At 44.3% G+C, this 10,695-nt stretch overlaps 1 protein-coding gene across 1 annotated transcript in view; it reads right to left on the bottom strand.

Annotated features, from left to right (window-relative positions):
* Positions 1 to 8,359: 8,359 nt before the first annotated feature.
* Positions 8,360 to 10,695, bottom strand: part of MFN1 (mitofusin 1) — a 46,990-nt gene continuing 44,654 nt past the window's right edge. Inside the window, 1 exon segment of the mRNA XM_017877245.1 lies at positions 8,360 to 9,603. Coding sequence (XP_017732734.1) covers positions 9,525 to 9,603 — 79 coding nt within the window. The 3' untranslated portion in view covers positions 8,360 to 9,524.

Genomic DNA, 10,695 nt, shown 5'->3' on the forward strand with positions numbered 1-10,695 from the left:
AAAAAAAAAAAAAAGAAAAAAAAAAGAAATTTACCCTGGGGGCTTTTAAAGGAATAGGGTACACTTTTTTCTTTACTACTTCTGTATCTTTTTCTTTCTCTTTGACTTCTTCTTTGTCTCTCTCCTTCTGACTCTTTCCTTTCTGCTGCTTCCTTCTCTTTGACTTTTGTCTTTCTCTTTCTTTGACTTCGTGTCTCTTTCTCTCTTTCCTTTCTGCTGCCTCTGCCAGCTGCTTATGCTGTTGTTCTCCCTTCTCCTTCCCCTTTTTGATGGCCTTGGCAGTGTAAGACTGACACCTTCTTCAGTTTTTGCACTGTGTGAAGTAACTCCATGATTTCCTTGTGGTATTTAATGGGGGTTCCCAGATGTTAGGAACTCCCTCTTTCCATATTGCAGTATGCACATGTAGGATTAGATAAGCATACTTCCTATCTGTACACACATTTATTCTTTTTCCCTTTCCCAGTTCTAAGGCTCGGGTAAGTGCCACTAGTTCTGCTAACTGGGCACTAGTCCCTGGGGGAAGAGGCTTACCTTCAAGTTTGGTTACATCACTAACTATGGCATAACCTGCCCTTTGTATTCCATTCTCCACAAATGAACTTGCATCAGTATATAGGTTAAGGTCAGGATTAGCTAAGGGGACTTCTAAGAGATCATCTCAGGCGCCGTAAGTCTGGACTATAATTTGTTGGCAGTCATGCTCGATTGGTTCCCCATCCTCTAGGAGAAAAGTGGCAGGGTTGAGGGCCGTGTATGTACATATTTGAAGCACTGGTCCCTCAAGGAGTAGCTCCTGGTATCTAAGTAGGTGGTTGTCTGATAGCCATAAACTTCCTTTGGCACCTAGTGTGCCATTTACATCATGAGTAGCCCAGACAGTGAGATCCTTTCCTTGTATTATTTTGATAGCCTCTGACACTAAGACAGCCACTGCTGCCAACTACCCATAAACAGTGAGGCCAGCCTTTTGCTACTACATCAATTTCCTTACTTAGGTATGCCATTGGTTGTGGGGTTGTTCCACGAGTCTGAGTAAGGACTTGAGAGCTATCCCTGCTCTCTCTGTGATGTATAAACAGAAGTGTTGTCCTGTCGGAAGGCTTAAAGCTGGAGCCTGCTTTAAGGTTTTAAAGGCTGTTTCTGCCTCTGGTTCCCATTCTACTAGATGAGTATTTGCCCCTCTGGGTTTCCTTGATTAGAGTGTAGAGGGGTCTGGCTATCTCGCTATATCTGGGGATCCATAGCCAGCAAAAGCCGGTGATTCCAAGGAACCCCTGCAACTGTTTTAATGTCTTAGGGTGAGGATAAACCAGTATAGGCTGTATTTGTTCCTTGCTGAGGGTCCTGGTCCCTCTGGCTAAGATTAGGCCTCGACATTTGACCTTATGTAGACAAAGCTGGGTCTTCGACTTAGACACCTTGTACCCTTGATTAGTTAGAAAGTTCAAGAGATCTAGAGTAGCCTGCTGGCACCCGGTTTCCGAACTGGTAGCCAAAAGTAAATCATCCACATACTGAAGGACCAGAGTGCCTGGACTTGAGAAGTGGCCTAGATCGTGGGCCAGTGCCTGAACAAACAGATGAGGGCTATCCCTAAACCCTTGGGGCAAGATTGTCCATGTAAGTTGGGACGTGTGGTCTGTGGGATCCTCAAAGGTAAAGAGAAACTGGGAGTCAGAGTGCAGGGGAATACAGAAGGCATCCTTGAGGTCAAGAACTGTGAACCATTCTGCTTCCTCTGGTATTTGAGAGAGCAGGGTATAGGGGTTGGGTACAACTGTATATAGAGGAATTACTGCCTCATTGATGAGCCTAAGATCTTGCACTAGTCTCCACTGACCGTTCGGTTTTTGTACTCCTAGAATTGGGGTGTTGCAGGGACTGCTGCATTTCCTTACTAAGCCTTGAGCTCTTAAATGCTTAACAATATTCTGTAATCCTTTATGAGCTCCAGGCCTTAAGGGATGTTGCCTTTGACAAGAAAAAGTGTTGGGATCTTTTAACCTGATTTGGACTGGGCGGGCATTTTTTGCCCTTCCAAACTGTCCTTCCAATGCCCAGACTTCAGGGTTGATTCCCTCCTCAAGTAGGGTACAACAAATGAGTAACTTGTTCCCCATATTCATGTAGATAATAGCTCCAGCCTTGGCTAATATATCCCTCCCTTAGTAAGGGTGTGGGACTTTCAGGCATAACAAGAAAGCCATGTGAAAAGAGCAAAGTCTCCCAATTGCAACTGAGGATGCAGGAGAAATACCTGGTTACAGACTGTCCCAGGATTCCTCAGATGGTAATGGACCTTGAGGACAGTCGTCCTGCCAGGAGATTAACACTGAGGTCACACCAGTGTCCAGGAGGAAGTCAATTTCCTGGCCCTCAATGGTTAAATGTACCGGGGGCTCAGCGAGGGTGATGACATGAGATGGCGCTTGCCCCTGGCACCCTCAGTCCTGTAGTTGGATCATCTGGTTGGGTGCTTCTGACCCAGAGAACTTTCGTCCTCTGGGGCAGTGCACCTTCCAGTGATTGCATGGACGAGGGGCAGCTTGTTTCTCACTGAACAATCTTTTTTAAAGTGTCCTAGTAAACCACACTGATAACAACGCCTACCAGTTGATCGGCCTGCTCCATTTTCTGTCCTCTCTGAACCTCCAAGGTTTGTTTGTCTGAGGGCCATAACTAAGGCTGCGGCCTTTCTCTGATCTCGCTTTTCCTATTGGGCCTGTTCCTCTTGGTCCCTATTATAGAACACCGAGGTTGCCAGGTTTAATAATGTCTCCAAATTTTGTTCAGGGCCCAGGGCTTGTTTTTGGAGCTTTTTCCTGATATCTGTGGCTGATTGGGTAATAAACTTATATTTTAGAATCAACTGACCCTCCAGTGATTCAGGTGACAGATGAGTACATTTTCTTAAGGCTCCCATAGCCACTCAAGGAAGGCAGGATTTTCTTCCTTTCCCTGAGTTATGGTGGACATCATTGAATAATTCATTGGCTTTTTTCTAATTCTCCTTAGTCCTTCTAGAACACAGGTCAACAGATGTTTACGACTCCAGTCCCCATGATCTTAGTCAAGGTCCCAGTGGGGATCCATATGGGGGATGGCTTGCTGACCGGCAGGGAATTTGTCCCTTTCTTTGGCTGTCATTCTATCATTTACTTGAGTAAGATAGCAGATATCTCCAAACTCTCGGGCTGCGGCTAAAGCCGCATTCTTTTCATTAAAGGCCAGGGTTTGGTCTAACAATAGCATGACATCTCTCCAAGTGAGGTCGAAGGTTTGCCCTAGACCCTGTAGGACATCTATGTACCTATCAGGATCATCTGAAAACTTCCTCAGGTCTGCCATGATCTACTTTAAGTCAGAGAGGGAGAAGGGGACATGTACCCTGGTTGGGCCGAATTCCCCTTCCCCTACAGCTTGAAGGGGACATAACCGATAGCCTGAGGGTTTTTGTGGTCCTTTGGAGATTTCTTTGGGTATTTCCTTCTGGGCAGGAGAGATTAGAGGAGGATTATCATTAATAGGAAGGGGAGCTATAGGGAAGCTAGGATATGGGGCTGAGGTCCTCCTGTGGGATGTAAATTGCAAGCTTTGCATAGTTGTGTATTCTCCCTCAATGAAAAGAAAGCTTGGACATAAGGTATTTCACTCCATTTGCCTTCCCTCTTACAAAAAAGGTCAAGCTGCAGGACAATATTGTAATTTGTACTTCCCTCAGGTGGCCATTTTTCCCCATCAGAGAGAGAATATATTGGGGCCAAGCGGTAGTGAAAAAAAAAAAAAATGAGCCTCCTCTTTCAGGGTTTGTGGGTCAAATTGGTCCCAATGGCTTAGGATGCATTTTAAGGGTGAGCCTGTTGATGCCTGAGTGTTTCCCGTCTGAAAGACAAAACCCTCTGCGGTTTTGGTTTGTTTCTCTCCCTGCCCAACGGTCCCTGGATCCTGCTGATCAGAATAGTTGCACTCACCAATGCAGCAGCAGAAACACTAGCTTTCCTCCCAGACCACATGGAGGACCAAGGAAGGTCGGATTTAGTGGCCCTTACTGAGGCATTCTTGAAAACCTGCACCCTTGCCTGTCCTCCTAGACCACAAGGAGGACCGAGAAAAATCGGATTTAGTGGCCCTTACCAACGCATTCTCAAAAATCTGTTAAGAGTCTTAAGCATTCTCCTATTAGTATTGGGACTTTACCCCTGTCCTATGAAGATGTTATGCCCCAAAAATGAAGTGGAGGGCCATACCCTGAGGGAGGGAAGGGATCTCCAGGGTTGGAAGAGTGAAACCTTTGTCCTCACTTACATGAACAGGAAGGATACAATTTCTGAGGCTCCTCATAGCCTAGCTTCAGGAATAGCTTTTGTTAGGCCAGCTAGTCTGAGGAGGGATCCTAAAATTCCAGGTAGTCCCCTCCACGACGGGGCTTTGGGCAAAAATTATGTCTTCTGATTGGTGAACCAGGGTGCCTAAAGAAGGCAACAGAGTCTTGGAGTTTATACTAGAAGTGATTCTTACAGGAGAAACTAGAAAAGCAACAGAGACAGGGAGTGATTTTTAGAAGCGGGACTAGCCTCGGAGAAGAGAGGTGAGAGGAAATTTGTCCGGCAGGCATTAGGACCCAGGGGACAAGGGTCAGGATAGATAGAATAGACAGGTGAGTCTCGCTTGGGCGACATGCCTTTGAGAGTTCCGCTCATGGCTGCAGGGTCAACCAACTTCTTGTCAGGAACCCGGAGCTGCATGGCTTTCCTCCCTGTCGACCCTCGGCTCAGCCCAGAAGTACAGGAAAAGCGGAAGCTGGTTCTAGGCAAACCAACGCTCCTAACTCCGAAGAGTCAAGGGTTGTCAGAGAACCCTTTCCCAGAAAGCCTGACACCTGTGTCTTCAGTCCGGCAGCCATGCTAGTTGCTTTTAACTGGCTGACAGGTGCCCAGTATTTAGCCCCCAAATTCTAAGAAAAAATAGGACAGAATAGCAAGCAAAAGGGGTCCATTGGTGCTCACCGATCAGCGACAGTCGATGTCCCACTGCTTGGCGATAGGCAAAATTCTCACCGCGTGGTGACAGGTGAAAGTCCCATCTGGGTCACCAAAATGTGTCTGGAATTGGTGGGTTCTTGGTCTCGCTGACTTCAAGAATGAAGCCGCAGTTCTTAAAGATGGTAGTCCAGAGTTTGTTCCTTCAGGTGTTCAGATGTGTCCGCAGTTTCTGGTGCGGACCCTTCCTTCTGGTGGGTTGGTGGTCTCGCTGACTTCAGGAGTGAAGCTGCAGACCTTCACGGTGAGTGTTACAGCTCTTAAAGGTGGCACGTCTGCAGTTGTTCATTCTTCCCGGTGGGTTCGTGGTCTCGCTGGCTTCAGGAGTGAAGCTGCAGACCTTCATGGTGAGCGTTACAGCTCATAAAGGTGGCATGGACCCAAAGAGTGAACAGCAGCAAGATTTATTGTACAGAGCGAAAGAACAAAGCTTCCACTGTGTGGAAGGGGACCCCAATGGGTTGCCACTGCTGGCTCAGGCAGCCTGCTTTTATTCCCTTATCTGACCCCACCCACATCCTGCTGACTGGTCATTTTACAGAGAGCTGATTGGTCTATTTTACAGAGAGCTGCTTGGTCCATTTTACAGAGAGCTGATTGGTCCATTTTGACAGAGTGCTGATTGGTGTGTTTACAATCCCTGAGCTAGACACAGAGTGCTGATTGGTGCATTTACAATCCTTTAGCTAGACACAGAGTGCTAGAGAGAAAAGTTCTCCACATCCCCACTAGGTTAGCTAGATACAGAGTACTGATTGGTGTCTTTACAAACCTTGAGCTAGACACAGGGTGCCGATTGGTGTATTTACATCCCTTAGCTAGACATAAAGGTTCTCCACGTCCCCACTAGACTCAGGAGCCCAGGTAGCTTCACCTAGTGGATCCTGCACTGGGGCTGCAGGTGGAGCTGCCTGCCAGTCCCGCTCCATGCACCCACACTCCTCAGCCCCTGGGCAGTCAATGGGACTGGGCACCATAGCACTGGGCAGCGCTCATCAGGGAGGCTCGGGCGGTGCAGGAGCCCACAGCGGGTGAGGGACGCTCGGGCATGGCGGGCTGCAGTTCCCGAGCCCTGCCCCATGGGGAGGCAGCTGAGGCCCAGCGAGAATTCGAGCGTAGCACTGGTGGGCCAGCACTGCTGAGGGACCCAGTGCACCCTCTGCAGCTGCTGGCCCGGGTGCTAAGCCCCTCACTGCCCAGGGAAAGCAGTGCTGGCCACCCACTCCGAGTGCGGGGCCCACCAAGCCCATGTCCACCCAGAATGTGCTGGCCCGCGAGTGCTTCACGTAGCCCCGGTTCCTGCCCACGCCTCTCCCTCCACACCTCCCTGCAAGCAGAAGGAGCCGGTTCCAGCCTCGGCCAGCCCAGAGAGGGGCTCCCACAGTGCAGTGGCAGGCTGAAGGACTCCTCAGGTGCTGTCAGAGTGGACTCTGAGACCGAGGAGGCGCCGAGAGCGATGGCTGCTAGCATGTTGCCACCTCTCAGTACTGTATAACACATACTAATGACTGGTGTATGTAACTTTGACTTACTCTTTTACTGTATTATACTAATGAGGTGATACCAAACCATTATGAGTTTTCAAGTTTAAGTACTTTCATATAAAGGTTACAGCCTTAAGCTTGTAACCTAAATTAGCAGTGCATGATCTTAGACATTGTTTTTCCATGTTGTAGTTGTTACCTAATCCCACTTTCTGTGACCTGTACCATTTCTTGGGTTATAAATCAGCAATAAAAGCTAAACACCAAAATTAATTTGCATTAGTATACTGCATTCTAGTGTCAATTTGCCCAGAAGAACCGTAATGCAGTCAAAAGAGGTCTCCTCAAGATAACTACCACAAAAGTAATTAAGAATGAAAGATTAAACCTCACTTACTACTAGTATAAATGCTACATTTGTCAACTATCAGGCAAACAGGTTTTATTTTCATCTTGCAACCTTGTATACTGAAAAAAAAAATTTTTTTAAGTTTACAAAAATTTTTTTAAAGTTTACATTATACAAAGTTTAATCCTGCAAACATACAAAGTAAACAAGTGTATGTGCAATAATATTGAAGTACATCACTCATAATCACATAATTTCTGTATAATTCATGGACTTGGTCATAGGTGCACATATTTCCAGGCATAAGAGTTGGCTTTCATTATTTTACTGTTCCATTTCCAACATTCATTATGTTTTCACAATTGATCAGATAGAACTACATAAAACAAGTGATGGAAAAGTTGCCATACCAAACCTACTACACCAGTGGCCCCCAACTTTACTGTGCATCAGAAACACCTGGATGGCTTGTTAAACCATAGATTGCTGGACCCCAAACCTACTGTTCGACTCCATAGGTCTGGGTTCAGACCCAAGAATCCACACTTCTTGTAAGTTTGAAGGTGATTATAGCTGTGCGTGGTGGCTCACGCCTGTAATCCCAACACTTTGGGAGGCAGAGGTAAAAGGATCACTTGAGCCTGTGAGTTCAAGACCAGCCTGCACAACATGGGGAAACCTCGTCTCTATAAAAACTAGCCAGGCATGGTGGTGTGTGCCTGCTGTCCCAGCCATCCAGAAGGTTGACATGGGAGGATCACCTGAACCCGAGAGGTTGAGGCTGCAGTGAGACATGATCACACCACTGCACTCCATCCTGGGTGACAGACTGAGACCTTGTCTCAGAAAAAGAAAAAGAAGTAATGTCGATGATCCAGGACCAAACTTTGAGAACCACTGTATTATACTAATGAGGTGATACCAAACCATTATGCGTTTTCAAGTTTAAGTACTTTCATATAAAGGTTACGGTCTTGAGCTTTGTAACCTAAATTAGCAGTACGTGATCTTAGACATTGTTTTTCCATGTTGTAGTTGTTACCTAATCCCACTTTCTGTGACCTGTACCATTTCTTGGGTTATAAATCAGCAATAAAAGCTAAACACCAAAATTAATTTGCATTAGCATACTGCATTCTAGTGTTAATTTGCATAAAATATATTTTGAAAGGCTTCAATGGCCTAGTGTTATCTTCTAAGATATCTTGAAGAACAGAGTTGCACCTGCTGTAAAAAGGCTGAGTAGCATCTAGAAGCCTTAACAGGCATAGAAAAGGAAGGATTGTGTATTCAAAGAAAAAAAGCCTTAAATTTTATCCCTCCCATGAAAAGGAAGCATAAACTACACGTGGCCAAATGTACTGTGTTCCCTGGGATTGTGCATTTCTAACAAGTGTCTAGGAGATATTGATCTGGTAGTCCTATATTTTGTCTAGCAAATTCCTAGAATGGTGTCATTTTTGTACATTTCCATTCCATCTGAGTTTCAATTTTTTTTAACTTCAAAGATTTGATTCATTAAAGAGGAAACTGGTGAGGTATTTCTACCAGCTCAAGGGAGAATTTTGTAAACGTTACATGTATTGATCAGAAATACTGAAATGAATGTGCAAATGGAGGCAAAACTGGCCTCTTCCACAGTGGGGAAGAAAGTCAACAGAACCTCCACTAGGCATAATTTACATGTGTACAGACTCAATCAGCTTTTAATATAGAAAGATATTTGAACCCAAAATCTTTCATTAAGGTAAAAAATACAGTAATAATTTTCAATGAAACCCTGGAAAATTGATACAAATAAAATTAAAAGCCTCCAATGGGGTAGAATCCAGCAATATCCTAGACAAATGCCTCCTGAAGAACAGCTTTTTTAAAACATCACTTTTATCATTCAAAATTCAGACCTCTCCTATCTTTGGCTATTTTTATCTCTTCAAACTTTACTCCTAAAATTGCGCTAGGAAAGCTTTCCTTATTGTAATCAAAATTGGAGCAAAGCTGAAAATGTGTCTTTAGAAACATCTAAGGAAATTACTTAGACTCAGATACTTATAAGTGACCATAACAAGCTTTTATCCTGTTTCACGTCAGTTTTAATGGGAATAAAAAGTAAAAACAGCACATTTATTAGTGGTTCACATAGCTGCCATATGGCAAAGTGACTGTAACTTGCATAAATAATACACTCAAGGACATTCCACACTCCTTGGTGGTTCCAGCAATGCAATTTATTAAATAAAATTAAAAAGTGACTATTCCCATGAAAGAAAGCATCAAAAACTAGTTTTGAAAAGAAGATGAAAGGCTCAATCTCTAACTCCTGGATGCCAGGAAGCAGAGTTTTTCAGAATCAAAAACAAATTAAGAGCTCACAGCCCCACCCCTCAGGGGTCACATAAGTTGGTACTGTTGCTTGTAACTAATTCATGATTTTAGCCCTTTCTTTACCCAAAATTAAAACTAAGGACATAACACTCTTCAAAAATACACATACCCTGAGATAGATCATTACCAGAATCTACACAGGGCTTTGCTATTTAGGTACAGTTAGTACAATTCATATTTAAAGTCATTTCATAAAAATAACAACTGTCCCAATCTTACAAGTTTCATTTCCTCCCATCATGGTCACCAAAGAAATCTCTATTGTTAGGATTCTTCATTGCTTGAAGGTAGAAACTGCTTAGCAAAATTCTCCAGCTCATTTTCAAGTTGAACAGCTTTATTTCTAATTAAAAAAAATAAAACAACAATCTAATTACCATAAAAGTCAAGGAGAAAAGTGCATTCCATCCATTATTAAAAGACAAAAACTTTAATAATAAACAACGAAGAGCATAACAAACAGTGGAATCACATCTTACACGGGAGTTATATCCTAAGTTACCTAGAGTCATGATTATGCTTGCAAATTCCCTTTAAATAATGCACAAAGTACAGAGTGTTTCTTACGGACATATAAGGAAACTAGCAGATGTTACAGCGGCAATGGCATACCAAAAATATTTCCTTTAAACACTAGATTCATCCTTGATGCAGCCAAATGCCCACGAGAGAGGAAAATTGGAACTAAAACTGTTAGAAAACCAGATTTGTTTCCCATTCTCATACTATGCCAGGGCACATATTCATTGCGTGGGCTCTCTCTCTCCATTATGGAGCAGGGAGGGGTCTTGTTTTACTTTATTCCTGTGTGCATATGCTTCAGGTCACACAAATGAAGTGTACATCAGCTCTGAACTCTACTGTATATATTTCTTGAGGTAGCTCTCCTGCAGCGTTGGCACATTAAATTCTATTCAAATGGCTGAGCCTAATCTAGTAAAAAATGGAGATTCCAAATATTATGGTATTTGATTTTTTTAAACTTTTTTCTATTAGAAAAATGATTAATTAGCAGACCAAAAATATTCATACTTATTCAAGCCAGTCTTTCCCAAATCAGAGAGCTACATGACTAATGCCAATAATCTATTTTATCATTTGTTTTATTGTAACAAAATGAAATACTACTTAAAAACTTACCTAGGTCGGCCGGGCGCGGTGGCTCAAGCCTGTAATCCCAGCACTTTGGGAGGCCGAGACGGGCGGATCACAAGGTCAGGAGATCGAGACCATCCTGGCTAATACGGTGAAACCCCGTCTCTACTAAAGAATACAAAAAACTAGCCGAGCGACGAGGCGGGCGCCTGTAGTCCCAGCTACTTGGGAGGCGGAGGCAGGAGAATGGCGTGAACCTGGGAGGCGGAGCTTGCAGTGAGCTGAGATCCGGCCACCGCACTCCAGCCTGGGCGACAGAGCCAGACTCCGTCTCAAAAAA

Source organism: Rhinopithecus bieti, unplaced genomic scaffold, assembly GCF_001698545.2.
Source record: "Rhinopithecus bieti isolate Rb0 unplaced genomic scaffold, ASM169854v2 scaffold_76, whole genome shotgun sequence".
NCBI classification, from domain to species: Eukaryota; Metazoa; Chordata; class Mammalia; order Primates; family Cercopithecidae; genus Rhinopithecus; species Rhinopithecus bieti.